Raw genomic sequence first — 23515 nt, 5'->3', positions numbered from 1 at the left:
TGAAAATTTGGCTTAAAAAATACCCTTGGCTTGTATACGATGAGATACTAAATCTTATGTTCTGTGGCCTGTGTCGTAAACATGGAGTGACATCAAAGGGAAATCAGGTGAGTTTTTTTTATGGCACGGATAACTTCAGGACTGAATTTCTCAACGCGCATCATCTGAGCGAGCCTCACGCCAAGGCGTCCCTCATGGAAGCCACATGTGGTTCTCCAGGGAGCAGAGCAACCACGGAGCTGATGGTGAGGACCATGAGCAAGGTGACCCTCGGCAGGGTGGAGAACCTGTTCCGGTCCTGCCACGCCATCGCCAAAACCGGACGTCCCCTCAAAGACTTCCTCTGGATGTGTTCGCTGGACGATATGAAGGGAGTTGATATTGGCCCGGTGTTCAGAACCAGTAAATCGGCCAGAACTTTTACGTACTTTATTGCTGAAGTGGAACGGAGAGCTCTAAGAGAGAAGTTAGAAAAAAGTCAGTTCTTCTCCGTCCTCAGTGATGGGATTGCAGCCAGTTCAGTTGAGGAAGCTGAACTCGTATATGTGCAGTTTGCACGCGCAGGGAGAGTGCACTGCCAAATCGTCGGGGTACAGACCGTGGAGAAGAAGGAGCCCCGGGCGATAAAACATGCCATCGAGAAAACTCTAGAGAGAAATCTTCAACTTCGGCTGTCGAACCAAGACTGGGCAAAGAAACTGGTGGGTTTCGGAAGTGATGGAGCTCCGGGTTCAGAGGGAGAAAACAGCAGCGAGGTGGCCCTGCTTTTAAGGGAAATCCAGCCAGGTGTGCTGCCTGTTTACTGCTTTGCCCATCACCTCGAACTATCTTACCAGGCGGTGTTCCGGAACGTTCCCCTCTACAACCATGTGAAAGACCTTCTTCATAGCATGTACTGCTTCTATCACGATTCTCCTGCTCACAGGAGTGCTCTGCTAACTGCTTTCAAGGGCCTCCACCTTCGACCTGCAATGCCCTCTCAAGTCAGCAGCCAGAGGTGGCTTCAGGGATTGCAGACTGCCCTCCAGAACTTTCTCAAGGGATATCCAGCAATTGTCCAGCAGCTGCATTCAGTAAGTAATTTTGAAATATGGTACTATTTCAGATTTTCAGAATTTAAAAAAAAATACTTTTATTGAGCAATTTGAGATAATTTTGAGAAAGATAAACCACTATTTTATTCCCAACCTGTATTACAGGCAGAAGAAAGCAGAAGCGACAGCAGTCATCAGAAAGCCAAAGAACTCCTGGAGTCTCTCCTCCAGGCAGACGTCGTCAAATTTGTCCACTTCTTGTTGGATGTCGTCAATGTCCTTAGCATACTGTCCCACGTCAGTCAGAACAGAAATTCCTCAATTGCTGATATATTTGCCACCTTAGAGTCAACACTGGAAATGCTCCAAATCTATCAGACAAGGTGAGGAGTCCAGGATGATCTGAGAGTCTATCAAAACCAGACAGCTGGACTTGGGAAACCATTTGCCAGAAGCTTTTGCATGTAATCATCTCTTGGGGCATTTTTTTTTTCCCCCTCCCAGACCAGGGCCGAAAGAATGTGGGGTGGATTCAGTCACACACTTTCATGGTAACTGCCTAGGAGGAAAGGGAAACATTTCTGATGTGAGAAACATGGTTTTAACACATCTTATCAAGAAGCTGCGAGGCTGTTTCAGAGATGCCAACCAAGATGTGGTGAAGGCAACCATGATTGGAAGCTTTAAACTGTGGCCGGCAAAAATAAATCAAGGTAACCCATGAATACTGGCTCCGATTCTGTTGTTCTTTGATCGTCTGTACACATGTCTGTCAGATATGTGACTTTTTCTTTGGCATATTGATTGCAGAATTTGGAGAAAAAGAGGTGGCCATCCTGATTGCACATTATGAACCAGTATTAGAGGCAGCCAAGGTGAAAATTGACCAAGTAGACACAGAATGGAGCATGTTGAAATTGGAGATCTACTCTAGGTAAGCATAAGTAACCTCGTTGATTTATAAATATTGGGGTAAAACTTAGGAGTCTCCATCTCTCACAGTTTTTATTTTTTTTCTCCTAGATTTCAGAACATTCGCAAACTGACCTGGGATTTTGTGAATTCTGTTTATTTACACAAGTATCCAAACATCCTGACACTCATTGACCTCGTGCTGAGCCTGCCTGCAAGTTCAGCTGAGGCAGGACGCGGCTTTAGTCAGATGAAGCGCATCAGGTCCCAAATGCATGCCAAGGTCAAGGCTGACAGCATGACGGATCTCCTGATAATTCAGTTGAATTCTCCAGACATTAACAACTTTGACCCTAGGAAAGCCATTCATTTATGGAATACAAGAACACCATCCTCAACTGAGGACACAAGACCTAACTCAGATTGCTCATCAAACTCAGAAAGCCTTGGGGAAAGTGACTAGTAATGTGATAAATATCGACCTCATCATTGATCCTAGCAAAAAGAACTGTTTTCAAAAACCTGAAATTTAAAAGTCACCAGTCTTCACATCAAACACAAAAGGCATTTGGCATCATCCAGACATACAAAGCAAAAATCCAAACCTTCCAATTCTAGTCCTATATTCGCACATTCTTTCACACTCTTTGGGTGAAGTGTATACTTCTAAGCAATGGTACTATCTTGATGTCGTCTTTCTGAGAGTTATTGCTAAGGGTAACCGGACAATAATTATGATCAAGAGTGCCTTTAGGCCTGGCTTACAATTAACTGTTTTTTTCTGGATAATTGTAATGGATGGCTGCATTAGATAAGTAACTTAGGGCCAATTGGAAAGAACTTTTTTTTTTTTAATCTGTAAACAAAATTTGTAAGCTTATCCATTTCTATTACTGCATTATATGTGAAAGTCATATTATTATATGCCTTGATCATTTAAGAAACAAGGCCAAAGATCAAAATAGTTTTTGCATTTCACACTAAAGTCCCCAGATAAATAATCTCTATGTGAGCTGAAAGTATTTTCTTAGAACACTTTGCTTGTGCCATAGATATTAGAGACAGTGGAACTATTTTACAAATCTACCAGAAATTTTAAATACTTTGAGCCTCTTCATGGTTTCAATTGAGTTTATTTCTGGTTTCATTTTAAGGAAGATGAATGATTTATTTCTAACTTATCTGAAAACCAATGTAGTATCATACAAAGCTCATTTTACCAAAAATTCCACTACCTGGGGAAGTTATTCTCATTTCTATAAAATTGGATATTCAGGTTTGGTCAAAAAGGATAGAGAATCTGTTTCTGAACAACCTGCTGAATGGCCAGTTGCATCAAAGAAAGAAATATTCTACTCTTGCTACACAGAAAATTACCTTTCAGATCTGAACCTTGTGTATTTTATATGAACTACTGAAATTTTAAAATGATTACTACATTTTCCCAAAGGTTAGAGGAAATTATTAATAAAATTCATGTTGGACTTGAGAAATGCTAAAAACTTAGATATAGGAAGAAAAATGTGAGACTCTACACCTATTTCACTCTTTTTATTCCTAAACAAAGAAGAATAGCTGTATACTCTGGACCTGACAGTTACCCTAATACATGTAGGAGTGTCTCCTGGCTCTAGAAGGTACCTCTGCTATGGGAGTTAGACATTATTTTAAGCAGATACACTTATTTTTGCTTTCCTACTTCTTTTTTAATGCATGTGCATGAAATTTGAAATAAGCAACAGACTAAACAAATATCTCATAGTAAAGTAGATTCATGTTTAAGAGCAAAAGCCTTCGAAATATTAGTGACCTTTTATAAAATATATCAGAATGTTTGAGCCAATTAAGTAACTAAATTAGCACTTTCAACCCAGTAATTTAGTAATTCAAATATCCCTAAATTTAACCCAAACAAATATATTCTGATCTAAAGAAAGCAAAATGAGGATAAATGTGTTATTTTGATCACAGTGGTGATATGCATGCGTTTTAAACACCTTTATCCCATATTTGCCAAAGTGTTGTACTCTAGTGGCCTACACTAGGAACTAACAGGAATAACAGGAATATTACTGTAAATAATAATAGTATTCATTTTAATAATATAAATAATAATAGGAATAATGAACTATTTTTTAATTCAACCTATTCTGAATAAAAGGTCAAAGAAGACTCCAAACCAAAATATAAAGTCTCAGTATTTTACCCAGTCTGGAATGAGTTATCACTAAGCCAAAAAAGACATGTTGACTTAGACGAGAAACAACCATGAAAGAGAATCGGGAAATTGATTAATATTTTTGTATTTTCAAAATGTCTAATGTTTCTCTAAAGGTTGAAGTTTTAAATAAAATGAATAAAATGATTATACAAATATCCATTATTTATTCAATTTTTAGCAAAAGAAACAGATCGTATAATAACACCAAAAAATATTTCTCCTTGTATTGTAGGTATAATAGGAAATAAAGCATTTGCTGACCTTCTGCTGGATTTGGTAACCCTGAACCTTGGAACAAACAACTTTCCTAGTAGTTGGATGAACCTCACTCAACCTGAAGTAAGCTTCAATTTTGTTTGGGTTTCAAGCCTTGAGAATTCTCTTCTTTGATTGATAAGTCAATAATTTTAAAATAACCAGTCCATTCATGGTATCTGACCTTTAGCAGAAAGTGAAGTCATTCAGTCGTGTCCGACTCTTTGTGACCCCATGGACTGTAGCCTACCAGGCTTCTCCATCCGTGGGATTTTCCAGGCAAGAGTACTGGAGTGGATTGCCATTGCCTTTTCCAGGGGATCTTCCCAATCCAGGAGTCAAACCCGGGTCTCTCGCATTGTAGGCAGCCAATAAACTCGAATAAACCAATGAAAGAACTTCAAGTTAAGACATGTAGTATGTTCAGGCACAGTATTTGAAAACAAGTGATGATGCTGACAGTCAGTGAAACTTTACAGAGACTGTGAGGGTCAGCCAATGAGTTAGTATCTATTACTACCAGATGGAGTGATCCTAACAAGTAACAGTAGATGATTCAGGCTTGCTTTCATCATATTCTTCTCCTTAAGAAAACAAGACGGTTAAAGAATATTTCCCTACAAGCTGTCGAGCCCTCCCACATTCATATCATCTTTATTCCACCTCTGTTGGAAAGGTACGAAGTGTACTATGGTCACAAACATTAATTCCTTGTGTGCGTACGTGTGTGCTAAGTCACTTCAATCGTGTCTGACTCTTTGTGACCCCGTGAACTGCAGCCTTCGAGACTCCTCTGTCCATTGGATTCTCCAGGCAAGAATACTGGAGTGGGTTGCCGTGCCCTCCAGGGGATCTTCCCAACCCAGGGATCAGACCCACATCTCTTGCGTCTCCTGTATTGGCAGGCGGTTTCTTTACCACTAGTGCCACCTGGGAAATCCAGTTCCTTGTATAACAGTAAGCAAAACCCACAAATGTCAAGGAAGCAAAAATGGAAACACTCTCTAGGTTCTGTCTGGCATGGATTGCTTCGTAGGACCTGAGGGAGCAAGTCAGCTCTGACCCTATTAACCAAGCTAAAAATTTTACCTCCTTTGCCAGAACCTGTCACTATGAAATGCAAGCAGGTAGAATGTCACAAGAGAATCATACAAATATCCCAATGGCATTTCCTGTTTTCTTCTAGTTGCAGGAGTTAGCATCTTTGTTGGTAACAAACTCGGAGTCCGTGGACTGGCGGAAATTCTTGTTAGTAGTAGCGCTGCCTTGGCCCATCCCCCTGGAGGAGGAGCTTCTGGAGACCCTGCAGAGGTTCAAGGCCCTGGATGCGGAACAGCTGGGCACCGTCACTTACGAACAGTATAAGCAGGTCACTCCTGGCCCCTGGCGGCACTAATCCTATCAGAGTACTTTTGACCTAAGAAGTATATTACTCCCTGATCTCACCATGCCAGGTCTTATGGCCCATGTTTAGGCTCCCAGAGGCAGCACAGGCACTGCCCAGGTCCTAGGCAGAAGTCTGCTCCCACCTACCCCCACTTCACCCCCTGGGAAAGGGAGGGTCTGAAAAAGTCCAAACTTTTGCAGAGCTAAGGGCTCTTAAAGAAATCACAGCAAACATCATTGTCCTCTTCCCAAGTTCTTAACCTTGGCTTTTCATTAGACTCGCCTGCAGAGATTTTAATCAGCCCAATGCCCAATACCCAATACTCTGCGAGTCACAACAACAGTTACAGCTAACACAGACAGGGAAAGGGCAGGTTTTTGGTTTTTTTTCCCTTTGATCATGAGCATGCTGAATGATGAGATGGTTTTTGACAAGTTGACTTTGAAATGTCTGTGGGAAATGCAGGCAGAAATGTCCCACCTGATATGGCAGATGCAGAAGTCAGGCAAATGTTGAAGTTATGAATGGATAAGATCACCCGAGAGAAGTGAGTAAAGTGATGGATAATCCAGTAACATGGTACCTGGCCAATGGATTTGCAGATAGGATATAACTGTGACCCTCACCAGAACAATTTGAAGAGAGTACAGAATCTAGATTGCAGAGGATTGATGGAATAAATTGTTCTTTAGGAAGTGACGATAAGACAGTCGATTCATCTTTTTAGAAGTTTGAGTAAGAAGAGAGTGAGTTAGAATGAAATACCATAACCAAGAAGGGTGTAAATGACTTAATTTGTGTCTGCTAATGGAATTCAAGGTTTCCCTAAAGTGGCGAAGAATCTGCCTACCAATGCAGGAGACACCGGCTTCAATCACTGAATCAGGAAGATCCCCTGGAGAAGGAAATGGCAACCCACTCCAGTATTCTTGCCTGGAAATCCCATGGACAGAGGAGCCTAGCAGGTTACAGTTTATGGGATTGCAAAAGAATGGGATACGGCTGAGCAACTGAACAACAGCAAAGAAATTTATCTTAGTGCCCACCACTTCGCAAAGCTGGTAGACACGAAAGGTTCATAACGTGCTGATTTTGAATCAGGGTGATAATCTCTCAGTGCCTGTATCTCCTGTGTATTTCACCACTGAAAGATCACATCTCTTCCTGCTTCTCTTTTCTTCCTCAATTAATGGATGACGTGCTCATAGACAACCCTGACATTCCCACACTCAGACAGCTGAGCCAGCGGAGACAGCACTGGCACACTGAAGAGGTTCTTCAAGGCTGATGAACAAAGACACATAACTGACCGGGCTGACTTACTTCCCAAGTAGAGCAATCTGTGAATTCTTTCACTGTCCTGGACCTGGACTTACAACTTCTAAAGATGATTTTGTGTAAAAACACAAACAGCAGAGCAAAACTTGTTGGCTTAGGATTTTAACAAGCACGCAGTCACGAAAGTACCAACCTTCACTCTTGGCAGTATGTGCCAGTGAACACAGGATATCCATTTAAACATCTTTTTGCATAAACATGAGTTGAACATAGGTGTTGGTAATTTGTACCAACAAGTGCTGAGTAAAACCAGAAAGCTCCTTCACCAAAGGTGTGAATTTCTTAGAGAAAGTTGACTGCTGCATGAAACAGAAACTCAAATACACATATCAGAACACCACCTGGGTTCTGGGAGCAGTTGATTTCTGAGCTCTTCCCTCGCCCCTGGCCCACCCAGTGCCCACTCCTCAGAAAGCACACGACAAAGACGCCATTGGAGAGGCCTACTTGATTCCCCATGTGACTTACATATTCCCAGCACTTGCCAGATCACACCGCAATACAGAGTTCTTTTATGGGACTGCCAAAACAGCTGCTTCAGCAATGTTATGATTTGTGGAAAATGTCACCTTAGAATAGCCAAATAGTACAATTGCATTGCTGAAATGAAGTTCCCTGGGGGGGGGGGGGGGAAGAGAGAGAGATAGACTCTCTACTCTGCTTTTTATTTTATTTTTTATTTTTTTCTTTTCTTGACTAATTGCACGTTCACCACAACTGCCACCTGAGAATGTGTTGACTTCCCCAGCTTCTAAAATGGAATGAGACACAGGGTTTATGAAGCTGCTCTGACTGTGTACCTGGGCTGAGCCACGCGAGCGTGAAACTGCCTTGCCTCTGCTCCCAGCCCTCAGGCAGCTGTGACACGCTGGCCTCTCGTGTGTGGGTGTCTAGTCACACTCACGCTGAATTCTTTGATGGCGAACTCTCTCGACTCACCTTCTTTCAGTAAGAATGCATGTTATCACAGGTTTAATGAGTCAGATGTTCTAGGATCCAAACAGCACAGCACTTATTCTAAGGAAAAGTAAACCTCAAATTCCTTGGCCATATTTTAGCAAGAGAGTACAAAGGGACATTTCCACATTTCAAGGAGAAATCCCCTGATTATCCAGCAGGGCAGGATGTGGTTGACTAAACCCTGCTTGATCAATTTAAACCCAACCCTACAGTTCACGTGTACCATTTCACACGGCAAAATTTTCTTGGGCAACTTTTTAACATTAACATTAACATTAATGTTAATTAATTAACATTAATTAATTAATTAACATTAACATTAATGTTAATTAACATAAATTAACATAAATTTAACATTAACATTAACTTTTTAACTTTAACATTAACATTAACATTAACATTAATGTTAATTAATTAACATTAATTAATTAATTAATTAACATTAACATTAATGTTAATTAACATTAATTAACATAAATTTAACATTAACATTAACATTAAAAGTTGTTCTCTAATTAGGTTCTTTCTTCTCTGGCGCTTGGGCAACTTTTTAACATTAACATTAACATTAACATTAATGTTAATTAATTAACATTAACATTAACATTAATGTTAATTAACAATTAACATAAATTTAACATTAACATTAACATTAACTTTTTAACATTTAACATTAACATTAACATTAATGTTAATTAATTAACATTAATTAATTAATTAACATTAACATTAATGTTAATTAACATTAATTAACATAAATTTAACATTAACATTAACATTAAAAGTTGTTCTCTAATTAGGTTCTTTCTTCTCTGGCGCTCTTGTTGTGTGAAATACTTTGAAACAGCTTCCTAATTTTTAAAATACATCTATTATATTTTTTTTTATGTGACCGAATGAATTCTTGGTTTTAAAAATCAGGGGAAATTCCTATGTGTTGAAACAACTGGATACGTAATTGATGGTAGAGAAATTGGGGATGAAAAGGAATCCTTTTAACATTTCCTCTTTCTTGCTGGTTTTCAGCAATTTGATTATTGTGTCCCTCAGTGTGGTTTTCTTCACATTTATTTTGTTTGGGGCTCACTGAACTTCTTGAATCTGTGGGTTTGTAGTTTTTGTCAAATTTGGAAATTTTTCAGAAGTTTTTTTTCATACTCCCCCCACTACCATTTTCAAAATCCAATCACATGTGTGTCCCAAAGTTGCTGATCCTGAATTCTTTTATTTATTTTTTTCATTATTTTCTCTCTAATTCTATTTTGTATTCATTTCGACTCCTCCATTTTTTCCATTCACTGATCATTTCCTTTGTAGCACCAAATCTGTGATTAATACAATCCAGTGTGTTTTCATTGGAAATATACTTTTATTTCTTGAAGTTTAAGTTGGATCTTTTTTATATCCTTCATTTCTCTCTTCATCATATGCAATTTTTCCCTCTATCTCCTTGAACAAATGAAATTTATTTCAGTTCAGTTCAGTTCAGTTCAGTCACTCAGTCGTGTCCAACTCTTTGCGACCCCATGAATCGCAGCACGCCAGGCCTCCCTGTCCATCACCAACTCCCGGAGTTCACCCAACTCACATCCATCGAGTCAGTGATGCCATCCAGCCATCTCATCCTCTGTTGTCCCCGCCTCCTCCTGCCCCCAATCCCTCCCAGCATCAGAGTCTTTTCCAATGAGTCAGCTCTTCACATGAGGTGGCCAAAGTACTGGAGTTTCAGCTTTAGCATCATTCCTTCCAAAGAAATCCCAGGGCTGATCTTCAGAATGGACTGGTTAGATCTCCTTGCAGTCCAAGGGACTCTCAAGAGTCTTCTCCAACACCACAGTTCAAAGGCATCAATTCTTCGGTGCTCAGCCTTCTTCACAGTCCAACTCTCACATCCATACATGACCACAGGAAAAACATAGCCTTGACTAGACGGACCTTTGTTGGCAAAATAATGTCTCTGCTTTTGAATATGCTATCTAGGTTGGTCATAACTTTTCTTCCAAGGAGCAAGCGTCTTTTAATTTCATGGCTTGCAATCACCATCTGCAGTGATTTTGGATCCCCCCAAAATAAAGTCTGACACTGTTTCCCCATCCATTTCCCATGAAGTGATGGGACCAGATGCCATGATCTTCGTTTTCTGAATGTTGAGCTTTAATCCAACTTTTCACTCTCCTCTTTCACCTTCATCAAGAGACTTTTTAGTTCCTCTTCACTTTCTGCCATAAGGGTGGTGTCATCTGCATATCTGAGGTTATTGATATTTCTCCCCGTGATCTTGATTCCAGCTTGTGCTTCTTCCAGCCCAACGTTTCTTATGATGTACTCTGCATATTTATTTAGAAGACCTAAATGAACATCCTTGTCTGTTCATTCTATCATCTATGTATTGCTGTGTTTGTTCCTATTAATTGATGTTTCTTCTGACTATGGGTTATATTTTCTGGCTTTTTTGAATGCCTTTGTATGGAATGCCACATGTTACAAATTTTATATGGCTGAGCGCCCAATTTTATATGCCTTTAAATATTATTGGGCATGCAATAATGTTATATGCAATCAGTTTTATCCTTTCAAGGTTACATTAAGATTGGTAAGGGTGGGTCCAAAACAGCCTTTTATCATAGGGCTAATTGGGCCCTGGTTTCCCAGGTGGCTCAGCAGTAAAGAATCTGCCTGCCAATGTAGGAGGCACAGGTTTGATCCCTGGGTTGGGAAGATCCCCTGGAGGATGATATGGCTACTCACTCCAGTATTCTTGCCTGGAGAATCCCATCAACAGAGTAGCCTGGCAGGCTATATAGTCCATGGGGTCACAAAAGAGTCAGACACAACTGAACCACTAGATAACAACATTCTGGGCCCACTACTCAGGCAGTATCCTCCTGGGGACACTACTCAATACCTTATGCATCAGAAGGTCCTTCCCTGCCTGGTGGTCACATTTTCCCTGGTGGTAATATAGTCCCAGCCCTATGTAAGTTTTAGGAATTGTTAAACTTACTCCCTTCCTGTGATTCTTTCTCCCACTTCTAGTATTTTCCATACACATCTGCACAAGTCAGCTCTCAGCCAAGACTTGAGGAGATCTTTCTGCACATCTCTAGGGCTCACCTTCTCTTTCTGTGCACCTCTAGTGTTTTTCCCTGAAAATTCTATTAATAGTCATCATAGTGGTTAGTGTTGTTAGTGGCTAGTCATCTCCGACTCTGCAATCCCATGGACTGTAGCCTGCCAGGCTACTGTGCCCATGGAATTCTCCAGGCAAGAATACTGGAATGGGTTGCCATTTCCTTCTCCAGGGGATCTTCCCAACCTAGGAATGGAACCCAGGTCTCCTACACTGCAGGCAGATTCTTTACCAACTGAGCTACCAGTGAAGCTGCCCTTCCCTCAAATCCAAGTCTATCTTCTCAGCCCAGCAGGACATCCCAGTTCGATTTGGATGCCTCCCCTGGCTCTGTAGACTGAACCATAGTTGGGCTCCTCATTGTTCTCCTTATTTCAGGAATCACCATCCTGTGTTGCCTGTTGTTTAATGTCTGAAATAATTGTTATATATATATATAAACACATATATTTCATTTTTCTTATTTTTTTAGGCAGGAGGTAATTCTGAGCTTTGTCACTCCATCCTGTCCCAAAGCATGAATGTTAACTGTGCTCCTCATCTCTCTATTCTCCATGGAGTGGTGAAGTAAAGGCGAAAGTGTTAGTTATTCAGTCATGTCTGACTTTTTTTGACCCCATGAACTGTAACCCACCAGGCTCCTCTGTCCATGGAATTCTCCAAGCAAGAATACTGAAGTGGGTTGTCATGCCCTTCTCCAGGGGATCTTCCTGACCCAGGGATTGAACTCAGGTCTCCCACATTACAGGCAGTTCCTTTACCATCTAAGCCACCAGGGAAGCCCCCATGGAGTGATACTTACTGTCAACAGTTTAGCCACTGGGCAAAGCAAAGCACTTACATTCAAACCTTGAGCCCATGATGGACCCTAGCTTCTCCTGGATCTTCTCCCTCACACGCTTATGCATGGCCAGAATCTCCCACCCAGCACTCTTCTGTTCTAAATGAAAACCCAGTCTCCACCTCTGGAGGCTGCATCCTCTTATAAGCTACCCAGCACCACTCCAGCCTTCTCTCCCAGCACAGGTAATTCTCGGAAGGAAAGAAGGCACAAAGCATAGGCCAGAGTCAGATTAGACCTGCCAATGGTTCTTGGCAGTAGGCAGTGCCAAGGGTAGGTTGTCAGTGTGGAAGACAGCAAGGGAGCAAGACCTAGGAACAAAAGGAAGTATTTGCCATATGGAAGCTTGGCAAGACACATTCTTTGAACCCAAGGAAGTAATACCTGATGTTCAATAGCAAATATGAATGAGGCAACCCAAAACATACTGAATGCCCAAATGTGTGATATAAACAAGTCAAACTGGAGTTCAGAGGAGAGAACAAAGATGAGAGGACCTCTCTGAGGAGGTGTAATTTAAGCTGGGTCTGGAGAGATAAGCAGGTTGACATTGGTGGACAGGTAATCACCTGGAGGAGGAATGATGTGAGCAAAACAGCAAGAAAAGGAAATGGTTCTGAGTAGAGGCTGACATGACAAGAATCACGTTTAGGGAAAATTGATAGTCGAATGGTCTAAGTTGAAACAAAGAGAGAGACTGGAAATGAAGACAGCTCAAAGGCTGCTGGAGCAGCTCATGATGGAGGCAACAGGGCTCTACACCAGCATGGGAGCAGTGGGGTAGGGGAAAGGGGGAGAGGGGCAAGGCATGCCCAGACAGCAATCAAGGGATTTGGTAATTAGTGTCAGACATGGGCTGAGGACAAGTGCTGTCTTTTCAAAATCGGTCCTTGAGCTCTTGAGTCAGTCAGTCACTCAGCCAAGATTTCCAACACCAACAACCTGCCCCAGCAGGACACTAGGCTCCAAGACATATACAAACATGGACAGGACACGTGCAGTGTGACGGAGGACACAGACACCAGCAGAGTGTGCTTAGTTGCTCAGTCATGTCCAACTTTTTGCAACCCCATGAACTGTAGCTTGCCGGGCTCCTCTGTTCATAGGATTCTCCAGGCAAGAATACTGGAGTGGGTTGCCATGCCCTCCTCCAGGGAATCTTCCCCAGCCAGGGGTCGAACTCAGGTCTCCTGATTGCAGGTGAATTCTTTATTGTCTGAGCCACGATACTGCTGTGCCATCCACATCCAGGGTGAGGACCTCCAAGCTTCACTGCACACTCCAATAGTTACAGCATAGTCAAAGTGCAGCTGGTGCCCTGGCCTGTGGGTTTTCATTTATAAATCATTCCTGTGTACTGCTGCACTAATGCATTCTATACATTATCAATTTTTTAAAAAATTATTACAAAAGAATGAGATCTCATACACATGAATGGAATTTCTAGAATTTGCTTCAGCACCCCCATGGTTTCTGCACCTTACTTTGTGGACCTCTGCTCTAGACATCTTGCAAAGATCAATTCAACCTCTGTGGCTCTGAAAGCAACAATTATATCTCAGCATAACTTTAATGATTCTTATTTTTGTTTTTTGTGTAGGCTGGCCTGTGGTTTACAGGAGACGAAGATATCAAAATTCCAGAAAATCCTCTTGAACCCCTGCCATTCAATAGGCAGGAGCATCTTATAGAGGTAATTACTGAGGTCTTTTTAAAATGTGTATGTGGCACCATATCACAGTAACATTGATCAATTTCTTGTGTAATTAGTCTTAGACTCCATCCCCATCCCCTGTTCCTTTAATGTATTCCCAAAGTGTAGAGTTTAATATTCACCCAGGTGGCACTAGTGACTAAGAATCTGCCTGCCAATGCAGGAGACACAAGAGACTCAGGTTCAATCACTGGGTCAGGAAGATCCCCTGTAGAAGGAAATGCCCAACCCACTCCAGTATTCTTGCCTGGAAAATTCCATGGACAGAGGAGCCTGGTGGGCTACAGTCCATGGGGTCCCAAAGAGTCAAACAAGACCAAGCAACTGAGTATGAGGCTGCAGTACAGAGAAGTCTGGAGAGGAGGCAGGGGTCAAATCTTAAACAGTCCTCCTGTTAACTCCCTGTGTGATCTTGGACAATATCCTTAAGCTCTCTGGGCTTCACTTTTCTCATCTAGCAAATCAGCTGTTACTGAGCATATTCTTCACTAAAGGTCCTTACAATTGTAAAAGCTTTGGATAAGAACTGCCTTTTACCCATATGTGCCTTCGTTCATTTCTCTTTGATTTTGACTAACTCATGTAACATTCCAAGAGTTTGCATACCCATCAGATTATTATTATCATCAAAACTATCATCATCATTATTGGGTTGGCCAAAAAATTCATTTGGGCTTTTCATATCATGTTATGGAAAATCCTAAATGAACACTTTGGCCGTTACCTTCTATCATTAACTTCTATCCCTGAGGCCACAATAGTATATAAGATCTTAAAATCTGAAAACTATTCTGACTTCAGTATAAATGTTAAAAATATGAAACTATATCCAACACAATGAAGTTTGATAAGATATGAGAAACATTGAACGGTAGATTTAGACATGACAGCAAGCTATGTTTATTGATTAATCAATTCAGCCAGCCATTAGTGTAAAATTACAATGCAAAATTGAACACAACTTGTTGTAACATGAAAATTAGCAATTCTCTTCCATTGGATGCATATTTCAAGCATCTCTGCTAGATGCTAGCAGGAAAGCAGGTGAAAGAAAGGGGTCAGTTACCAAAAAAGTTCAAAACATGAGGCTGGCAGTTGTGGGGCAGCTTTTTGTTTTGGTTGTTGTTGATTGTTTTATAACCCAAGGACTGAGTTCAATTCTCCTGTAAAGCTTTGGAAAGCATATCTATATAGAAATAGGTTCTTCATTCCATGGGAAGAGGCCAGTAGTCTGAATAGGATGTCAACTACAAAGCACTTTCCTTTTCTGCGAGAAGTTGTTAGAAATGTCCATCACAGCAGAGCCTTTCAGTTGCTCATGGAGCTGCTGAAAGCAGGAGGCAGCCTATGCTGGTCAGCCCTAAGGACTGCAAGGCAGGGAAGCCAGAGAGGCCTCTGGGTGCCAAGGAGGAGTATGGCTCCCATCTGCTGCTGCCCAAACTGCTGGAACAAAGTGTGCGGGGGAGGGTAGAGGCAGAACCACAAAGTCTGAGAAAGATGTGCTCTATGGGGAAGATTCATTAGAAAAGACCCTGATGCTGGAAAAGATTGTGGGCAGGAGGAAAAAGTGGCAAAGAGGATGAGATGGTTAAAGAGCATCACTGACTCAATGGAGAGTGAGTCTGAGCAAACTTGGTGAAGGACAGGAAGCCTGACATGCTGCAGTCCATGGAGTCGCAAAGAATCGGACATGACTTGGCAGCTGAACAATAATGGGGCAAAGGATGGCTGACAGATGTGTGTGAGAGTGTGTGTGTAGTGTCCAGAGGGCAGAAGGGAGTGGAATTTTCCATGCCTCTCTGTCCCACAGACTTGATGCTCAACATTACATAAATCTCAACACCCTTCAACTGGGACTAGAAGCACAGATGCCATGGCTGACAAGCTGTGAGGTCTTGATGGAGTTACCTAACCTCTCTGTGCCGTGGTTTTATTTTCATCCTTTGCTGCTGGGGTTGTTGTACAGCATGAGTTCATATATGTGGCCCTTTTAGAACAGTGATCAGCACACAGTAGGCCCTATGTAAGTGTCAACTAAACAGAAGCTAACCATGCTAACCCTACCTGGTGAAACAACCCTTAATGGTTAACATCCTAAAGAAGTTGCACAAAGGGAAAACATAAAACAAAATAATAAGTTTACTTTTTGGCCATTATTAGAATAGTAAAGACCAAATTGGGGGAAAACACCCCATAAATAGGAATTCTAAGGGTCAGGAACCCTGGGCTATGTTCCAATTCTGCCAGGAATCACCGTAGGACCTTGAACTGGAGGTTCTTTCACCTGCCAGGGCTTCTGCATGGTCTTAAGAGGGCTTAAGAAGAGGGCTTAAGTCTAGGGCCACACCCAGCTCTCCTGCTTGTCACCTGTATTCTCTATGATCCAGGACTGGCAGGGCTCCTGGATACAGGTCATTGTCACTGTCCATGAGTTCTGATGAGTCCCAGGCACTGGGTGAAAGGTCTCTTTACATCCAAAAAAGGACCCCTGAGACACATGTGTGTTGCAGTCACATCATTGTCTCCTCACAGTGACTGCACTTCCTTATAACTGATGAGGCTCAGCCACGTCCTGGCTTCCCAGCTGGCCACACAATACCAAGTGTTGTAAAAAATTTACAGGAGTATCCTGAGAAAAGGCAGTTTAATTCATCATGCTCAGATTCACACATTTTTTGGTCATAATCTCTTCTCCACATCTTCCGACATGACAAGCTGATGATCTCACTGAAGTTGATGGCTCACCACAGTGATCTCAAGATCTTGTTTTTGCTGACTGTATACAGCTTCTCCATCTTCAGCTACAAAGAATGTAATCAATCTGGTTTTGGTATTGCCCATCAGATGATGTCCATGTGTAGAGCTGTCTCTTGGATTGTTGAAAGAGGGTGTTTGCTATGACCAGTGCATTCTTTTGGCAAAACTCTGTTAGCCTTTGGCCTACTTCATTTTGTACTCCAAGGCCAAACTTACCTGTTACTCCAAGTATCTCTTGACTTTCTATTTTTGTATTCCAATCCCCTCTGATGAAAAAGACATCTTTTTTTGGTGTTAGTTCTAGAAGGTCTTGTAGATCTTCATAGAATCCAGTTAACTTCAGCTTCTTCAGCATCAGTGGTTGGGGCATAGACTTGGATTACTGTGATGTTGAATGGTTTGCCTTGGAAATGAACCGAGATCATTCTGTCATTTTTGAGATTGCACCCAAGTACTACATTAGGAACTCTTTTGTTGATTATGAGGGCAGCTCCATTTCTTCTAAGGGATTCTTGCCCACAGTAGTATATATAATGATCATCTGAATTAAATCCATCCATTCCCATCCATTTTAGTTCACTGACTCCTAAAATGTCGATGTTCACTCTTGCCATCTCTGTTTGACCACTTCCAGTTTACCTTGGAATTTACAATTGACCTGACATTCCAGTTTCCTATGCAGTATCGTACTTTACAGCATCACTTTTTTTTCACCACCTAACACATCCACAACTGGGCGTCATTTCCACTTTGGTCCAGCCTCTTCATTCTTTCTGAAGCTATTTCTCCTCTCTTCCCAGGAGCATGTTGGACACCTACCGACCTGGCGGGGGTGTTCATTTTCTGGTGTCATTTCTTTTGCCTTTTCCTACTGTTTATGGGGTTCAGAAATACTGAAGTAGTCTTCCATTTCCCCCTGCAGCGGACCTTGGACTATTATCGTTTGTTGAAGCCAGACTTGTGTTTTGAAATACTATTTGCTGACAAATCCCAAGAGTCTATTTCAACCCCAAACCTCTCTCCCAAACATGAGACTCCTAAACAGAGCTGCTTATTGGACCTCTGCACTTGGATGTTCTAGCAGACATTTCCAACTTCCCGCATCCGAGTCTGCGTCCCTGACCCCCCATCTCCCCACCCTGCTGCCCTGCCCTCACCCAGAGCCCTCGCCCTCTTGGTCAGTGGACATTCTGACCTTTCTATTGGGCAGCCCAAAACCCTAGAGTCATCCCCAGTTCTTTTCCTTTTTTTTTTCTTCAAACTCTCACATCCAATCCTTTAGGAAGCCTAGGTAGTTCTACCATCAAAACACAGGGTTGATTGGTTCCAGGACTGGCTGCTGCAGAATTATCTTGTAGGACTGAGAACTGCAACTCCAAGAGGCTGCCTATTCCCTGCCACATGGCCTTTTTACAGTTTGAGATTTGCTTCTTCGCCAACAGGAGAGCATCTCACTGGCTTCAAATCCCTAATCTCTGCCTTAAGACCTTCCTTAAAAACAGTCCTTTTTAAAACACCTCACATGATTAAATCAGGGCCCAAGTTTGGGGTCTCTTTTGATTAACTCAAAACCCATTGATTAAGTACCTTAATTGTCTGCAGAATCTCCTTGCCTTTACTCCTGGGAATGACTTTCTCATCAAATTTAAAATCCCTCACACTCAAGGGGAAGGGGTTATACAAGATATGTATTCAATGTACTTATGTATTCATGTGTATGTACATATGTATGTACATATGCTAAAGCTGAAACTCCAGTACTTTGGCCACCTCATGCGAAGAGTTGACTCATTGGAAAAGACTCTGATGCTGGGAGGGATTGGGGGCAAGAGGAGAAGGAGACGACAGAGGATGAGATGGCTGGATGGCATCACTGACTCGATGGACGTGAGTCTTGAGTGAACTCCGGGAGTTGGTGATGGACAGGGAGGCCTGGCGTGCTGCGATTCATGGGGTCACAAAGAGTCGGACACGACTGAGTGACTGATCTGATCTGACCTGATGTATTCAATGTATATGTATTCACATGTACATATATATATGTACTCCAGGGGGCGGGAAACTTCAAAGCCTTCTTAGAATTCTTCCCATAACAACATTTTAAATGATCTTAAGAATATAGCAGGCCTTACCTTTTTTACATGTCTCATCCACTGATTTAAAATCAAGCCTGTGTAATTAGAGAAGGAGTTCACATATCAGTTCACTTTATTTTTTCACATCTTCCTTCAATATATCATATTCAGCCTCTTTGTTAATAGAAATAATGTGTTGCACCTACATAGCATTTTCAAGAGCATTTCAGTGGAAATAATACTAAACGTCAAGGATTCATATGAAAGAAATGGAAGATAAGCATGAAAGGACAATGCCATGGTTATCTATTGGTGTCAACGCCCTTCTACCCCATGTCCTGCTGGAAATCCCTGAGGAATCCCAGTGACAAGTGGGAGGAGGAAATAAATACAAGGTCCTGAACCAACCCAAAAGCTGGATCATGACTCTTGAAAAATCTAAGGCTGCCTGACCATCTGAGCCTGGCTCTGTGCCTGATTACAGCAAATACTCAGTAAACTTTTGATTAAGGTAGGACTGAATGATTGAGCTTACAGAGCCCATTGACCTCAAAAATTCTTTTCTGCTTCATAGCATAACTTTATGCTATGAAGTTTAGTTTGTGCTATGCTTTAGACTTTAGTGTTTTCCTATTAAAGTTATTTTTATTTAAATTTGCATTAGATTTGTCAAATATCAGGAATTTATTTTTCCAATTTGTCATGGATGTCTAATTGAATTTGCTAATAGTTGTAAGGATTGCTAGTAATAAAGAATGACATGATGTGTAAAACAGATAGCTAGTGGGTAGCTGCTGTGTAGTATAGGGAGCTCAGCTTGGTGCTCTGTGATGACCTAGAGGAGTGGGATGGAGGGGTCAGAGGGAGGCTCAAGAGAGAGGGCATACAGCTGACACACATTGTACAGAAGAAACAACACAAAGTTGTAAAGCAATTATACTCCAATTAAAAAACTTTTTTTAAAGAATGACATGCTATCTCTAGATCTAGATACTTGCTTCTCAAAATGTAGGTCAGAACTAGCAGTTTCGGAATCACCCAGGAGCTTGCTAAACATGAAGAAACTTAGGCCATCTACTAAGCATCCAGAAAAGAAAGAAAGAAAATGTGAAAGTCGCTCAGTTGTGTCCAACTCTTTGCAACCCAGGCCAGAATACTCGAGTGGGTAGCCTTTCCCTTCTCCAGAGGATCTTCCCAATCCAGGAATCAAACCCAGGTCTCCCACATTGCAGGCAGATTCTTTCCCAGCTGTGCCACAAGGGAAGCCCAAGAATACTGGAGTGGGTATACCCTTTCTCCAGGGTATCTTCCCGACCCAGGAATCAAATGGGGGTCTCCCACAAACATCCAGAACCATCTACTTAATTAGAGGCTACATTTTTAAAAGGTTACTAAACACACATGTTTGAGAAGAGCCAGTCGCCTCCCGGAACAGAAGTCCCTAGGTATTTAGGTGTGGCCTGTATGTCCCAAGGTTTGGCCTGGGCTTTGCCGGGCCCCAGAGGATGATATTAGATCCCCAAGCACCAACTCTTCATGCTGTCAAATGCATGAGACAATGCGTCTAGAACTGACTGGAAGCTCAGTCATTCAGGTTGTGGGAGAGACTTGCTGAAAAAGCTGGTATTCAGTGATGAGCACACTCTTCCTCTAGGATGGACAGACGGGTCCTTGCTCTCTTTTTCTACCTAATATGCACCACTTTAATTAGCACATGCATCTTATCTGTCTCTTCAAGCCCATGTACTGTAGCTCACAGGGCTCCTCTATCCATGGGATTCTCCAGGCAAGAATAGTGGAGTGGGTTGCCATTTCCTACTCCAGGGGATCTTCCTGACCAGGGATCAAAGCTGCATCTCTTGTGTCTCCTGTATATATATATATATATATATGTACGTGTATACACATACACATGGATATTGTCTTCCTCTTTCTGACTTACTTCGTTCTGTCTAATAGGCTCCAGGTTCACCTACCTCATTAGAACATCAGAATTTTTAGAGCCCTACTTTTTTTTTTTAATATTTAGCTTACTTTTCAGTTAATACCATTCATTACATGTTAGTTTTAGTAATTCAGTCCTCAGAAAATGACCTTATTCCAACACCCCTGGAGAGATTCTTCATTGCCCGTGCATCCACTTTCTACCCGATGGTTTGCGTTCTCTCTCTGGCTGAAATTCTTTTTTGTGTGACAGTTTTTCTTTAGGTTGTTTGCTAACTGCGAGAAGGATCCACCCCAGCTTGACTACACGCAGATGCTGCTTTATTTTGCTTGCCATCCAGACAGTACAGAAGGGGTCTACAGGGCCCTCAGCGTAGCCATTGGGACTCACGTCTTCCAGCCAATTGAAATGCCTCATCCTGTTGCAGAAAAGGTAATTGTGTTCCAGAAATGGACTAGCGCTGGGGTCTGGAGGGGATCCCAGAAGATTCTGAACTTTTCCTCACACAATGCTTTACTAGGTCTTCAATAGACTTGGCCTTACTCAGTTGGATTAAGAACTTGGGGCCAACACTCCAAAAAAAATGCTTTGGTAGTAAAATCCAAAATTTGCTCAAAGTTTCTCGTGGAACCAAAATTGCTCTGTCGGGGACAGTCTTTATTTTGCATGAAGTGCTAATCCTGATAAATGAGAATGAACTGGGTATTCATCCAGGCTGTTTGTCACACCGTGTGGAAATTCTATGTAAAACAAGTTCAACCTTCGAACATATACCACAGGTTTGTAACACTTGATAGGGTTTCAGGCCCAAACTTGGCCACCTAAGGTGCATAGGCAATCCTTGTGTCACCTGCCTCCAAGGACAGAAAGCCTTAATGTCCAATAAAACCTCACATCCCACCGTAGATTTATAAAGGGTTAACATTCCCTGGCTTTGTTGGGGGGCAGGGCGGATAGAAAAGTCTCAGAACAGGGTACTGACTTATGAGGTGCCCACTGCTCTGACTTTTTAGTCTGCATCAGACCTTGTGAGGGGAGCTGTGGCCCTCATGGTGGAACGCTTTCCTCTGTTCTTCTTTGTGGATACGGAGGGCAGAGGGATACTATGCGTCCAGACTCCTCAGATATCCCAGCCGCAGTTCTTTTCCTTTCATACAAAAAATATGCTGGGTTCTCTGAGTAAAAATGGGAAGCTCCTGTGATAGCTTTCACATCCCAAAAGACATAGATAGACCCTCTCATCTCCAAATGTCAGCCCTGGGCAGATGGCCAGGAGGAACTCCTCCCCTTCTATCAGGACCAGGGCGAGGCTGGACTATTGTCTAGGAAGCTGACAGCTCAGGGCTCTTCACCCCAGTGCTCTGTCAATGCAGCATTAACACTGACTCAACAACACAAAGCTCAGCAACAAGTTATTGTTATTCCCACTCGGGAATGCTGTCTTCCTAGACCATAGGAGGGCCGCTTACATTTTCCCACATGGATGACAAGCCAGATGCCGTCTGCCTTTACTTGGAACTGCTTTTGCCGCTTTCCCAGGGCTTCCCAGGTGACGCTAGTGATACAGACCCTGCCTGCCAATAGAAGAGACAGAGATGCTACGGGTTTGATCCCTGGGTTGAGGGGGTTGGAGGGGGAAATGGCAAGCCACTCCAGTATTTTTGTCTGCGAAATCCCATAGACAGAGGAGCCTGGCAGGCTACAGTCCATGGGGTCGCAAAGAGTTGGACACGACTGAAATGACTTAGCACGCACACACGCAGGGGTGTTTCTGCATTTCGGTATGGATTGCGCCTCCTTCACCCATCTCTGGCATGGATCATGACCTACCTTGAGATCTCTATGAAATGTCTGTCCTCTAGGAGGCCTTCCCTGACTTGGAGTGGTGGCAGCACCCTGCCTGCGTTCCCATAGCTCCCTGCGCTTCCCGCCTCACAGTAACCCTCACAGATAACTGCTTTACATGGTCAGCTTCCATTCTGGGCTTTGGGCCCCCGGTGGTCAGGGAAGGGCCATCTGTCTTGTTCTGCATCCTCAAACCTGCATTCCTGAACCTGAATTACTGCTATGGAGCTCAGTAAACACATTTCATTGAGTGGAACAATTAACTCACGATTAGCTTTGTAAATTGTACCCTTTGTGTAGTCCTGTGATCTGCAAGGGTTACACATCCAGTTGCCCATACCCATACAGGGCTTCCCTGTTGGCTCAGACTGTAAAGAATTTCCCTGCAATGCAGGAGACCCGGGTTCAATTCCTAGGTCAGGAAAGTCCCCTGGGGAAGGAAATGGCTACCCACTCTTCTTGCCTGGAAGATCTCATGGACAGAGGACACAACTGAGTGACTGACACTTTCACTTTCACCATACAAGAAAGAATGGGAAGACGAGGGAATGATGGCCCGAACACGGAGGGAACACAGGATAAAAGACAGATTAGCATGGGGCCTTACTGATCCAAAGAGGGGTCTGCGCCTTCTTTTTTTGCCCCCTCTGTGTCTTTGCTCTTGCTGTTCCCTCCACCTGGAGCACCTGCCGGCTCATCTCGAAAGGCTCAAGGCCTCTCCAGTATCCAAGGCCTATTTCCTACACCAGCTCATTCATGAAGCTCCCCCGACACACTGAGCACTCCCTCACCTGGGCCCCATTTATATTCAGATCCCTTCTGGCAAGACAGAACCATGCCACACACCCAGGCATTTACTCAATTACTTATCCAGCACCTTGGTGACTTTGGAACTACCCTTGACCTGGGGATAAAGCAAGTAAAGTGAAGGCTAAATCAAATGGTGATGAATGCCACAGATGAAAAAGAAGATAGGGAAAAATGCAGGAGTCTGGGAAGGAGTTGCAGTGTTAAATAGGGTCTTCACAGAAGGTGTCTCTGTGCAAAGACCTATAGGCAAAGGCCCAGAGAGGTGAGCAAGAGAGCCAGGCAGGTAGACCT

At 42.6% G+C, this 23515-nt stretch overlaps 1 protein-coding gene across 4 annotated transcripts in view; it reads left to right on the top strand.

Moving 5' to 3' along the window:
* LOC102284917 (sperm flagellar protein 2) overlaps positions 1–23515 on the top strand; it is a 207936-nt gene that overhangs the window by 170788 nt on the left and 13633 nt on the right. For all 4 annotated transcript variants that reach the window (XM_070357654.1, XM_070357652.1, XM_070357653.1 and 1 more), the window contains 4 exons: positions 4400–4506; positions 5609–5791; positions 13679–13771; positions 20822–21001. In XM_070357654.1, coding sequence (XP_070213755.1) covers positions 4400–4506; positions 5609–5791; positions 13679–13771; positions 20822–21001 — 563 coding nt within the window. The remainder of the gene's footprint in view (positions 1–4399; positions 4507–5608; positions 5792–13678; positions 13772–20821; positions 21002–23515) is intronic.

This window comes from Bos mutus, chromosome 20, assembly GCF_027580195.1.
Source record: "Bos mutus isolate GX-2022 chromosome 20, NWIPB_WYAK_1.1, whole genome shotgun sequence".
NCBI lineage: Eukaryota > Metazoa > Chordata > Mammalia > Artiodactyla > Bovidae > Bos > Bos mutus.
Note: the sequence above shows the minus strand (reverse complement) of the source record. Positions and strands in the feature narration are given on the sequence as shown.